General features: G+C 36.0%; 1 protein-coding gene across 1 annotated transcript; it reads right to left on the bottom strand.

Annotated features, from left to right (window-relative positions):
- Positions 1-11,584: 11,584 nt before the first annotated feature.
- On the bottom strand, positions 11,585-12,517 carry LOC123791147 (olfactory receptor 14A16-like). The gene has a single exon (XM_045795789.1). It carries the CDS (start codon positions 12,515-12,517, stop codon positions 11,585-11,587), a length of 933 nt encoding a protein of 310 aa, XP_045651745.1.
- Between the last annotated feature and the right edge of the window lie 2,100 nt (positions 12,518-14,617).

The following is a 14,617-nucleotide window of genomic DNA, read 5'->3' as shown; positions in this document are numbered from 1 at the left end:
GTGTCATTTACAACAATATGTGGATTTACAGAGTATAATGTTAAGTGAAATAAGTGAGAGAAAGACAAGTACCCAATGATTTCACTCACTTGTGGAAGTTAAGAAACAAAACAAACATATGGTTTCACTCATATGTAGAACATAAGGATAGTGCAGAGGACAATAGGGGAAGGGAGGGAAACTGAATGGGAAGAAATAATTGATGGAAAGAAACCATATGAGACTCTTGACTCTGGGAAACACACTGAGGGTTGTGGAAAGGGAGGTGGGTGGAAGGATGGGGTAACTGGGTAATGGGCATTAAGGAGGGCACATGATATGATGAGCACTGGGTGTTATATTCAACTAATGAATCATTGAATATGAAATAAAAAACGAACGATGTACTATAACTTGTCTAATTGAAATTAAGAAAAGACAAATAAACAAACAGAGAAACCAAGAAATTAGACAAACAAATAAAACCCAGATTCTTAAAATCAGGTGGATGAGGGGTGAATAAGATAGATACATATAACTTCTTCTTTATCCATTAACCTATTAATGGACACCTGTATTGCTTCTGTATCTTGGTTATTGTTAATAATGTTGCAATAAACATGTGAAGATATCACAAAGGATGTAATAAAAGAGTGAATATTTTTGTGAATATGTGAAGCGAAGAGAAGGAACAGGGAGGGTAGGGGAAGAAAGGGACAATCAGAATAAGAGGAAGGGACAAGAAAAGGAAGGAAAGAGAGGGTAGGGAGCCCACAGGTGTTCCCTGATTGACAGTTGTTGACATGGGTAAGCCGGAGGTGACTAACTAGAGGGGAGTCATTCTATGTAACTGGTCTGAGAAGCATGTTGGACTTCTCTGGTAGGTTCTGAGTTAAATGTAGGGAAAACGGTTTGGAAACTGGCAATTACTGACCAAGTTCTGACTGTTTTGTGCTGATTGGTACAGGGGTTGTGATTTGGCTGCTTTGGCAGGTTCATTCAATCATTGTGGGTCAGAGTTCTTTTGTCATCTATGGTCTGGTCATTGTCTGTTTGTGTATTCGGTCTCAAAAAAAGTAATGAGTCTCTGCTCAAATGTGTATGCATCAATCTTCTCTTTATGGGGAAAACAACTGTCTTGAAAAGTTAGACATTCAAAACTAATAAGGTTGGAAATATTAAAATATTGATGCTGTCAAATATTTTTTCTAGCTGAATATTTTTAAACTTGAAAAACAAAGCCCAAATTTTATTTCAATAGATGAATGTATTGTGAAAAAAATCTTCTCAAAATTGAAGATCTAGATCTGAGACACCACAAACATGGACTTAATGTTTTTTCCAGCGTTAAACAATGAATTTGAGCTGGATATCTATCAAACTATTTAAACATCATGAAATTAGTCTGAGATGTGAGAATATGTATCTGGATCTCTACAAGCAAAAAAACTACTGCTTTTTACAAGGTAGAATGTGTAGAATTGTGTATCAACAGGGAGATATCAGATGATAAACAGAAAGGGGAGGGAGGCTCCAAAAGCTGGCTCCTGGAAAGTGATATAACACTGGAGTGAAAAATTAGAACCCTTAGACATGCTCTAGGGAGAGACTTCCCTTTCTCAAGGGAGGGTGGTGCTAGATATGAAAAAGAATTCTAGGGATGGTATTGTCCCCTTATCCCCAAAGTAAAAGGGGTTTCTGGAAATGGTAGAGATCACAAGCATTGGAGCCAGAAAGTAGTTTATGGACAGTGAACCCAGGAAGGGACTCTCAGCTTGGATCATCATAAACCACAAGCTGGGCCAATCCATAACTGTTCTTTCCTTGAAGAGCCTTAAAATATCTAGAACTTGTGCCTACAACTGGTGGAAAACTCACAGAATGGTAGTGGCTGGGAAAAGGCTTTAGAGTGGAACCCAGACCTGATTCTGGAGCTTTGGGTGCATACATGAGCCTGTGGCCACTTGTGGTTTTAGAATCAGAAAGGGCAGAGGCACTCCTGGGCCCCCAAGACTGCTTCTGAGAGAGTTGCTTTGGGCACACACCATGAGAGGCTGTGGTTTTCAGTGGCACATGCAGAAGTGGAGACTGTTTGTCCTGGAGGGTTTATTAAAGAGGAAAGACAGATTTTTCTGCTTTGGGCCAGAGGTTTGGCTGTAGCCATTTTTCTCTGATCCTCTGAAAAGGCAGGGAAAGCCTCCAGAAAACAAAAGCCACACAGAAGACCTGTTTCCACCGAGCCCATCCCCCTGATAGGGGCAGGCCAACTCTGCCCAGGTAAGGATACTCGAGAAACAGCATGGCAGGTCCTCCCCCCAGAAAACAAGCTGGAAGAACAGTTGGATGACAATTCTATGGATACTATAAGACTGTAAAATTGCAATGCCAGGGGAAAATTGTACATTGAGCTCCAGCTGTGGCCTCACAACTTGCTTATTTTTCAGATATAATTCTCCTTTCCTTTCCTTTTCTTTTTTTCCCTCTTCTCATGCTTTTGTCTCTGTTGTATTTTCTTCTTACATTCTCATCAATTCAACTACACGTCTATTATATCAACTCATTTTTCATAGTTGCTTTTTAATTTGTATTTTTACACATCCATATTTTTATACATATATGCTTTATTTTAGCCCATTTTTCAGTATGTGCAGTTTTACCTATTTATATGTACAAATTTTACTGTCCTTGTAATTTTGGGACATAGTGGCCTCTAACACACAGAGAAAAATACAACCAGGAATAATTGAAACACCCTGCTTTGTCCATACTGGAGATTATATACCCCTTCCCCTCCACCCACCCTGATTTAAATATTTTTTTCAATTAAAAAAAATATTCTTCAGTTTCATTTTGGCTTTATTTTATTTCAATGGTGGCATCTGACCACTCTGGATTTTGCTAGGGTACATCAGGCTTAGGTCACAGTTGACATTTTTTACTCTGTTCATTTGCTCAACCACCCCTTGACAAATTCACTAGAAGGAGGAACTCAAAACAAATAAAAGAACGAGAGACAATGTCCTCTGCTGCAGAACTAATGCATATGGATATAAGGAAGATGTCAGAGATAGAATTCAGGATACAATCACAAAGTTAATAGCTAGGATAGAAAAAACAACTAGTGACAATACAGAATCTCTAAAAACAGAAATGAGATCTAATGAGGCCTAACTTAAAAAATGTTGCAAATAAAATGCAGTCTAAACTGGATACTCTAACAACCACGGTAAATGAGGCGAAAGTGCATCAATGATCTAGAAGATAAGATAGGAAGGGGCTGAAGAAAATAGGGATAGGAAGCTAGTAGCCCATGAAAATAGACTTAGAGAGATCAGTGATGCCATGAAACATTTCAGTATCAGAATTATTGGGATCCATACATGGGTGGAGTGAGAAAGAGGAATAGAAGGTATATTTAAGCAAATCATAGCTAAGAACTTCCCTAATCAGGGGAAGGAAACAAGCATTCTTGTCCAAGAGGTAGAGAGGACCCCTCATAAAATCAATAAAAATAGATCAACACCACAATACATAACAGTGAAGGAAGATTGCAAATCTTAGAGCCAAGGAAGCTAGTCTGAGAGCAGCTATGGGTAAGGCATTTCTTACATATGGAGGGAGGAATATCAGAATAACATAAGACCTCTCAACAGAAACCTGTCAAGCCAGAAAGTGTTGGCAAGACATAACCAGGGTACTAAATGAAAAGAAGATGAAGCCACGAATACTTTACCCAACAAGGCTTCACTCACAATGGGAGGAGACATAGAGAGTTCAGGACAGGCAGAAACTGAAAGAACATGTAACCACCAAGCCAGCCCTGCAAGAAATATTGAGGGGGATTCTGAAAGTGAAGAGAGACCACAAGAGTCACATAGACCAGAAAGAAACAGAAAACCTACAGAAATGGAAACATTACAGGAAATAAAATGGCACTACCTTATATATTTCAAAAGCTACTCTGAATGTAAATGGGCTGAATGCTCCCACGAAAAGACACAGGGTTTCAGATTGGTTAAAAATGTAGGAACCATCCATATGCTATCATCAAGACACTCATTTACAACCTAAAGACACCTCCAGATTGAAAATGGAGGGAAGAAGAACCATTTATCATGGTAATGGAATGAAAAGAAAGCTGGAGTTGCAATTCTCATATCAGACAAATTAGATTTTAATCCAAAAACCATAGTAAGTGATGTAGAGGGACACACTATCATACTAAAAGGGTCTATCCAAAAAGATATAACAGTTGTAAATATCTATGCCACCAACATGGGAGCCACCAATTATATAAACCAATTAATAACCAAAATTTAAAAAAAAGTATAATGACAATAAAACTTAAATAGTAGGAGACATCAAAACTCCACTCACAGCAATGGGCAGATCATCTAAGCAGAAGATCAACAAAGAGAAAAGAGCTTTGAAGGACACATTGAACCACCAGATGGACTTCATAGATATATACAGAACATTCCACTGTAAACCAACACAATACTCATTCTTCTTGAGTGCACCTGGAACTTTCTCCAGAACAGACCACATGCTGGGTCACAAATAATGTTTCAACTGATACCAAAAGATTGAGTGTTTTGTTGTTGTTTTTTTGTTTTTGTTTTTTTTCCTGCAGGTTATCAGACCAAAATGCTTTGAAACTAGAACTCAACCACAAGAAGAAATTTGGAAGGAACTCAAACACTTGGAAGTTATAGAGCATCCTGGTAAAGAATGATTGAGTCAACCAGGAAATTAAAGAGGAACTTCACCAATTTATTGAAACTAATGAGAATGAAAACACATCAGTCCAAAACCTATGTGATACTGCAAAAATGGTCCTAAAGAGGGAAATACATAGCCTTCCAAGGCTCTCTCAAAAAATAGAAAAATCCCAAATGCACAAGCTAATCTTACAACTGAAGGAGCTGGAGAAAGAACACCAAATAAAACCTAAACAAACCAAGGAGGAAAGTAGAAATAACAAAGATTAAAGTAGAGATCCATGAAATAGAAACCAGAAAAACAATAGAACAGATGAATGAAACTAGATGCTGGTTCTTTGAAAGAATTAAGAAGATCAATAAACCTCTGGTCACAGTTATCCAAAAGAAAAGGGAAATGAACCAAATTAAGAAAATCATGAGTGAAGGGGGAGAGATCACGATGAACACCAAGGAAATAGAAACAATTATTAAAAATTATTACCAGCAACTATATGCCAACAAATTAAGCATCCTGGAAGAGGTAGAGTCCATCCTAGAAACTTATAATCTACCAAGACTGAAACAGGAATAAATAGACAATCTGAATAAACCAATAACCAGTAATGAAATTGAAGCAATAATAAAAAAATCTCCCTAAAAACCAAGAGTCGGGGGCCAGATGGCTTACCAGGGGAATTCTACAAATATTTAAAGAAGAAATAACACTTATTCCCCTGAAGCTTTTTCCAAAAATACAAACAGAAGGAAAAATTTCAAACTCATTCTATGAGGTCACTATTACCCTAATCCCAAAATCAGGTAAAGAACCCATCAAAAAGGAGAATTAAAGACTAATATCCCTGATGAACATGGATGCCAAAATTTTCAACAACATCCTAGCTAATAGGACTAAACTGTATATTGAAAGGATTATCCACCATGACCAGGTGGGATTTATTCCTGGGATTCAAGTGTGCTTCAACATTCAGAAATCAATCAACTTGATAGAGCACATTAATAAAAGAAAGACAAGAAGCATATGTTCCTCTTAATTGATGCAGAAAAAAAAATTTGACAAAATAGGACTCCTTTTCTGATTAAAATTCTTCAAAGTATAAGGATAGAGGGAATATATATCAATATCCTAAATCCATCTCTGAAAGCCCACAGCAAATATGATTCTCAATGGGGAAAAACTGAGAAATTTTCCCTTAAGGTCAGGAGCAGGACAGAGATGTCCACTCTCACCATTGTTGTTCAGCATAGTACCAGAAGTCCTATCCTAACAATCAGACAACAACAACCAAAAAATAAATAAATAAAAGACATTCAAATTGGCAAAGAAGAAGTCAAACTATCTCTACTCACAGATGACATGATACTTTATGTGGAAAACCAAAGCAACTCCATGCACAAGTTATTAAAACTCATATAGGAATTCACCAAGGGGGCAGGATATAAAATCAATGCACAGAAATCATTTGCATTTCAACACACTAACAATGTAACTAAAGAAACAGAAATTAAGGAATTGGATCCATTTACAGTAGCACCTCAAATCGTAAGATGCCTAGGGATAAACCTAACCAAAGAGGTAAAGGATCTCTACTCTAGAAACTACAGAACACTTATGAAAATATTGAAGAGGACACAAAGAGATGGAAAAACATTCCATGCTCATGGATGGAAGAATAAACATTGTGAAAATGTCTATGCTACCCAGAGCAATCTACACTTTCAATGCAATCCTTATCAAAATATCACTGACATTTTTCACAGAGCTGGAACAAACAAACCTAAAATATGGATGAAACCAGAAAAGACCCTGAATCACCAAGGGAATGTTGAAAAAGAAAAACAAAGCTGGGGGCATCACAATTCCTGACTTCAAGCTATATTAAAAGCTGTGATCACGAAGACAGCATGGTATTGACAAAAACAGACACATAGATCAATGGAACAGAATAGAGACTCCAGAAATGAACCCTCAACTCTATGGTCAACTAATCTTCAACAAACCTGGAAAAAATATCCAATGGAAAAAAGAGAGTCTCTTCAATATTGGTGCTGGGAAAATTGGACAGCTACATATAGAAGAATGAAACTCGACCATTCTCTTACACCACACCCAAAGATAAACTCAAAATGGATGAAAGACCTCAATGTGAGAAAGGAATCCATCCAAATCCTAGAGAAGAGCATAAGTAGTCACCTCTTCAACTTCGGCCACAGCAACCTCTTTCATGACACGTCTCCAAAGGCAAGGGAGACAAAAGTGAAAATGAACTTTTGGCACTTCGCAAGACAGAAAGCTTCTACACAGCAAAGGAAACAATCAGCAAAACAAAGAGGCAACCCAAGGAATGAGAGAAGATATTTGCAAATGACACTACAGATAAAGGGCTGGTATTCAAGATCTATAAAGAGCTTCTCAAACTCAAGACCCAAAAAACAAATAATCAAGTCAGAAAATGGGCAGAAGAAATGAACAGACACTTCTCCAAAGAAGACATCTGAATGGCTAACAGACACATGAATAAATATTCAACGTCATTAGCCATCAGGGAAATTCAAATCAAAACCATATTGGGATACCACCTTACACCAGTTAGAATGGCAATAATTGATAGGCAGGAAACAACAAATGTTGGAGAGGATGTAGAAAAAGGGAAACCCTCTTACACTATTGGTGGGAATGTAAGTTGGTACAGCCACTCCGGAAAACAGTGTGGAGGTTCCTCAAAAAGTTAAAAATAGAGCTACCATATGACACAGCAATTGCACTATTGGGTATTTACTTCAAAGGTACAGATGTAATTAATAGAAGGGCCACATGCATGCCAATGTTCATAGCAGCAATGTCCACAATAGCCAAACAGTAGAGGGAGCCAGAATGCCCTTCAACAGATGACTGGATAAAGAAGATGTGGCCCATATATACAATGGAATATTACTCTGCCATCTGAAAGAATGATTACCCAACATTTGCATCAACATGAATGGAACTGATGATTATGCTAAGTGAAATAAGTCAAGCAGTGAAAGACAATTATACGGTTTCACTTATTTGTGGAACATAAGAAATAGCAGGGAGGACATTAGGAGAAGGAAGGGTAAAATGAAGAGAGGGAAAACAGAGGGGGAGACAAACCATGAGAAACTATGGACTCTGGGAAACAAAGTGAGATTTAGAGGAGAAGGGGGTGGGGGGGGTGGCTTAGCCTGGTGATGGGTATTATGGAGGGCACTTATCTCATGAGGCACTGGGTGTTATACGCAAACAATGAATCATGGAACAGTACATCAAAAGCCAATGATGTACTGAATGGTGACTAACATAACATAATTTTTTTTAAAAAATGACTTATCAAACTTGAGCCCCAAATAACAAATAATCCAGTCCAGAAATGGGCAGAAGACATGAACATACACTTCTCCAAAGAAGACATACAAATGCTAATAGATCCATGAACAAATGTTCAATATCTCTAGTCATCAGGGAAATACAAATCAAAACCACAATGAGATACCATGTTACACAAGTTAGAACGGCAAAAATTAACAAGACAGGAAACAACAAATGTTGGTGATGATGTGGAGAAAGCGGAACCCTCTTACACTGTTGGCGAGAATGCAAGCAAGCACAGCCACTCTGGAAAATAGTATGGAGATTCCTCAAGGTGTTAAAATAGAGTTACCCTACAACCCAGCAATTCCACTACTAGGTATTTACCCCAAAGATACAGATGTAGTGAAAAGAACAGCACACGTACCCCAATGTTCTTAGTAGCAAAGTCCACAATAGCCATACTGTGGAAGGAGCCAAGATATCCTTCAACAGATGAATGGATAAAGAAGATGGGGTTCATATATACATGTAATATGACTCAACCATCAGAAAAGATTTCATACACACCATTTTCATCGAAGTGGATGGGACTGGAGGGGATTACGCTATGTGAAATAAGTCAAACATAGAAAGACAATTATCATTTGATTTCATTCATATGTGAAACATAAGGAATAGCATGAAGGATCATGGGGAAAGGGAGGAAAAACTGAATCAGAAGAAATCAGAGGGAGACAAACCATGAGAAACTCTAGACTCAAGGAAACAAACTGAGGGTTACAGAAGGGGGGGTTTGGGGGAATGAGGTAACTGGGTGATGAGTGTTAAGAGGGCATGTGTTGTGATGAGCACTGGGTGTTATACACAACTAACGAATCATTGAACCCTTCATTAAAAACTAATGATGGCTAATATGTTGGCTAATGAGCACAATAAAAAACCAATTCAAAAAGTTTAATGTATCTGTTAAATATAATAAATATAATTATTTTCAGATCATACAATACTTCCATTTTCATTTTCGAGAAATTTCCATACAATTATTTTGTATCTTTACAAATTACTATCCCAATAGTGTACAAATGTTCTCTTTTTTCCACATCCTCACCAATACTTGCTATCTCTTTTGATCTAATGCACAGTGTTTTGTATAAATTTAACAGTATTGTATATTTAACTAGCAAATTAAGGAAGTAGTTCTTTTATATAACTATGATGCCAAAAAATAGTAATTATATGATGTGATGAAGGTGCTAGCTAAATCCATGTTAGTAATCATATCACAATACATAAGTTTGAAATCAACATGTTGCACACCTTAAACTTAAACAATGCTATTTATAATTATGTCTCAATAAATTGGGGGGGGGAAGCCAATATAGTTACATTTTAGCAGAGGATAAGGAAATCCTGTGTTTGTCTTTGCATATTTTAAACATATTAGTATATGAATGTTCACACTAAAAAAAAAGAAAACCCAAAAAACAAAAACCTAAATGCCACAATACTTTGACAAAGTAAATAATAATACCAAGTTGTGTGCACCCATACTGCAAGATGCTTTCAGAGTAGAAAAAGGAAATAATAAAGCACTCAGTTTAAAATAACATGTTCAAACAAAAAAAAAATCATCAACCTTATGATATAAAACACAACCTACGTTAAGAATTAACATTTATTCCCATGAAAGACATAAGGAAGAACTATTAGCACAATAAGTCCAAAAATAATGCTATCTTAAAAAAATAGACCAAATATATCAGTGAGAAAACATTTAAAGGAATTCTGTTTAGTTGTATTCAGTCTGAAATTTGAGCCAAGTGATCTGGTATATTTTAGACACCCAATAAGATTGATATTTTTTTCCCATGATGAATCAAGCTTACTTTGCAATACTTCTTATATTTATGTCTTCTCTTTTTCATTAATGATATAAATTCTGTATGCAACTGTATTTACTTCATTTGATGCATGCTATTTTATTTAAGAATGTGGTTTTGTTTAATTTTTATACAATTATTTTATACATTAGTTTAAATTTATTTTATAATTAGCATGATCAGGTGATGCCTGGGTGTCTCGGTCAGTTACGCATCTGCCTTCCGCTGAGGTCATGATCCCAGGGTCCTTGGATGGAGTCCCAGATCAGCCTCCTTGCTCAGCGGGGAACCTTCTTCTCCCTCTGCCTGCTGCTACCCCTGCTTGCGCTATCTCTTTCCCTTTCTGTCAAATAAATAAATACGAATCCTAAAAAAAAAAGCGTGATCATAGATATATTACCATTTTTTTAGAGTTAGATTATTTCTTGCCCAACATTACCATTTAATATTTGCAATTTTATCCAAATCACCATATATTCTTATTGTAAATGACACACTTATTTCTTAATTTGGAGCAAGCGCCTTTGATTTAGTTTGGTTAATTCCATATATATCTCTCCTAATTGATGCCTAGACTGTCCACAGATATATTGTATACCATTCCTTTAAAAAATTTGTCATAGCTCCTCATTTATATTTTATGGCTTTCCTTCTAGAATGACTGACATTTGTATCCTTGTATACACAGGACTAAGAGTGAAACCCTGGAATGTGCATACTCTCTATTATCTTGCTTATTGAAAACTTAGAAACGTTATATACATAATTTTGATGCATCTCATCTTTATATAAAGGGATATTATTTTATAAACAGTGTATCTGAATCTAATACACAATAGAATTTGACATCACTATAACTAAGTTGTATAATCAATTTTTTCTGTGGATAAACTTTATAAATGGTGTTTTTGACCATATCTATCATATAAAAAATGTCTCCAGTACTATGTGACAAATATGAGGCTAGGAAAATCACAATTGATTTTGAGCATATTTGTTGACAATTTTTCAGCACACACAATGTTTATTGTCCCTTCACTGTTTTTTAGGACATATACTTGTTTCTGAGCTCTTAAGCAAGTGAGGGGCTGAATTACCAACCCGTATTTTTTTGTCAGATATACAGATCAAGTGAAATCTTAATAGATTGTCAAAGCATTTTTGTCTTAAATAGAACATGATCAAAAGACATCAACAAAGATTTTGTTGATCCAGAGCGGCTGGTGTTTTCTGTGGTAGTTTAGCTCTGCCATCAGGAAACCCATTTCTACATACCCAGCCAGCTCAACACTTTATCAGGATGTGGGCGATTCCCTCCCCAGTGTCTAGTACCTTGGAGAAGGGATTATCTCATGGAGAGGATGGATGAGTGAGTGGATACCATTTCTATATGCAAGACACTCAACTGACATTCAGATCCATCTTGCCATAAAAATGTACATCCTATGGAACAGCACCAATAATAAAATGTGTATCTGTTAAATTTACAACAATTTGTATAAAACAAATAATTTGAAATTCTGTGTATTTGTATTTGAAAGTATTTTATTTGTGATTTTCAAATTATTTGCATAAACCAAAAATTCCATACACATTAGTAGATATCAGATTCATTGATATTATGAATATATATATATATATATATATATATATATATATATATATATAAAATGTCATTTTTCACCAAAAAATTTTCCAAGGGCCACCTTCATGTCCCTGTTTCTCAGGCTGTAAATGATAGGATTCAGGCTGGGAGGTAACAGAGAATATAACACAGGCATAAAAAGGTTCAGTGATGATGGCGATTTTGAGTTTAAACCTAAATATTCAATAAATGCAGAAGAGAGGAACAAGGTTACCACAGTTAGATGGGGCATGCAGGTGGAGAAGGTTTTAAACCTGCCTTGTGAGGAAGGAATTCTTAGGACAGTGGACACAATGTAAACATAGGAAGCAACCATGAAAGTAAAACATACAAAAGCAAAGCAACAACTGACAATAATAAACACATATTCTAGAATTTGCTCCCCAGAACAAGCCAGTGTGAGCAATGATGGAATGTCACAGAAAAACTGATGCACTATGTTGGAACCACAGAAATGGACAGAAAATGTGCCTGCAACATGAATGGATCCATAGACACAACCAGTGAACCATGATGCTGTCACCATCTGCACACAGGAACCTCTATTCATGATGGCCTCATAGTGCAGAGGACAGCAGATGGCAACATAGCGGTCATAGGACATCACCAGAAGGAGGGTAAACTCTGTGCCGGCAAAGAAAACAACAAAGAAAACCTGTGAGACACATCCCATGAAGGAGATGGAATGGCTGTTGGTCAGATAGTTCATGATGGATTTGGGGACAGTGACAGAGATGTAACAGATATCAATCACAGACAAATTTTTGAGGAAGAAGTACATGGGGTATTGGAGATGGTGGTCAATGGTGGTGAGGGTGATAATGAGGAGGTTTCCCACCAGTGCCACCAGGTAAACCAGGGAGAAGAATGCAGCATAAAGTCTTTGTAGCATCTGGTCATCAGGGAATCCCATGAGCAAGAATCCTGTTATTAGGGTCACATTTGCTAATTTCTCAGGCATGATGATTTTTTTTTGAAACATATATTTTTCTTGAATCTTCAGAATCTGTCTCTTTGTGTTGGTTCTGTTATTCACTGATTGTGAAGTTATTCCTGGGGTAGAGCATATCTTGCAAACTATAATTTCTTCAATGCATGTAAAAACAACTATATTAAGATAGTCATTAAAACAGATCAGAATAATTTTTCATGTAATAGCCTAACACTTATACATGAAATAGACCAATACTACCTCAGATATCCATAAATGGGGGATTTTTTTTATTTTTCTGGGATAGGTTAAAAAGTAGCAGGAAATTGGGAATAAAATAATTTGTTTACTCATTCTTGGATAATTGTTTTAGTTCAATATGAACTGTGATTGTGGTGTAGTTGAAGACTCAGTATGGGTAACTGGGAAATTATTTCTCCCTTTAATTCTCTCTATCATATTATAGCATAGGTAAATGCAGAGGGGAATGATGGGTAGAGCGAAAAACTATCTTTGTATTTTTTTCTGTGACAATGATAAAGCCTAAGATACTAAGATACTAATATACATCTTGCACGTAATTAAGGTTACAATAAAATCTCTAATATTCATACAAAGATTTAAAGAAGATACTATGTGAGGTTTATTTTAAAACTCAATAAAATCATAGACTTGTCTATATATTACTTATTATAATTTATGTAGTTTTCTTCAATAAGGACACATGCCTCCTATGTAACTAATAAAATTAAAATACAGTGCTATCTTATTTTCTTGAAGGAAAAGGGAATATAACCAGGTGAAATAAATTTTCTCACTTAGACATGTCACAAGAGCTGGAATGACACTGGGAAACTTACAGTAGATGCATAGAGGTTTGGAAGAAATTCACTTACCTAATAAGAATCAAGCCTCCCTGATTATAGGAGTCAATTATTTAAATACCATGAAACTTTAAGATAAAAATGAGCTTAATAAAGGGCACTTTCTCACACAAGAAGAAAATTTGAAAAGCTGGATCTATTGACCAACAGGATAAAAATTCCTGTTTAAACATTGCTATTGCTTTGGTTTCCAGGGTGTTGTTGAAAGAAGGTCTTCTCTCCACGGGCAAACACAGGTTCAAAGGGTACTTATATGGGTCCTGCATTGTTGTGCATGTTTACAACTGACTAATTAGAATGAGAGCTAATTAACTGCATTAACAATGAGTTCTGATGCTGTCTCATGTTGTCTTCACAGATGTCATAAAGTCCAAAGTGCAAACAATTAGGTCTAGAGGTTTTTTTGTTTCTTTTTTCACCGAGTAGGGTTAACTGCTATGAGACCTTCTAATTAATAACAAGAATATTTTAATAGATTTTAGTAAAATTTCACAGTGTTAGGTAATGGATTAATTTTAATTTATAAACCCATGCCTGAACACAAATGATTGGCTGTGTCTTTTTACTTTGATACTTATTTTGAATTATTAAAATATTTTTCATAAGCAAGATACCATTCCTATTCCATATAGAATATTTACGATATAAGATAATGCAGAAACTTAAATCTTCGTTCATCTCCACTCCTGTTTCCTTTCCTGGGGGGAAAAAGGTATTTTTTTTTTCATTTTTTTGCATTTTATTTATTTTTGAGTTTTCCTGTGTATTTGCAATATACAAATGCAAAAAGCATATACATCAATATAAGTGAGATCTTACTATGTTTTCTATCTACTTATTTTTAACTTATATTTTCCAAAAGCACATGCAATACCGTTACAATTTTTTTAAAGATTTTATTTATTTATTTGACAGAGATAGAGACAGCCAGCAAGAGAGGGAACACAAGCAGGGGAAGTGGGAGAGGAAGAAGCAGGCTCATAGCGGAAGAGCCTGATGTGGGGCTCAATCCCATAATGCCGGGATCACGCCCTGAGCCGAAGGCAGATGCTTAACCACTGTGCCACCCAGGCGCCCCAATACCGTTACAATTTTTAAATGATTAATGACATAACTAAACTCATGATTCTTCATAGAAGTCAAAATTTTTCCCAATTAAAAATTAGCCAATATATGTACAGTGGTAATTAAGTAAAATGTCAATCTTCCCATGTACCTCTTGGCTACTATACACAATTTATTTTTA

Source organism: Ursus americanus, chromosome 5, assembly GCF_024610735.1.
Source record: "Ursus americanus isolate L20-20 chromosome 5, mUrsAme1.1.p, whole genome shotgun sequence".
In the NCBI taxonomy this organism is placed as follows: Eukaryota; Metazoa; Chordata; class Mammalia; order Carnivora; family Ursidae; genus Ursus; species Ursus americanus.
The sequence above is the reverse complement of the archived record's forward strand: the minus strand, read 5'-3'. Positions and strand labels throughout refer to the sequence as shown.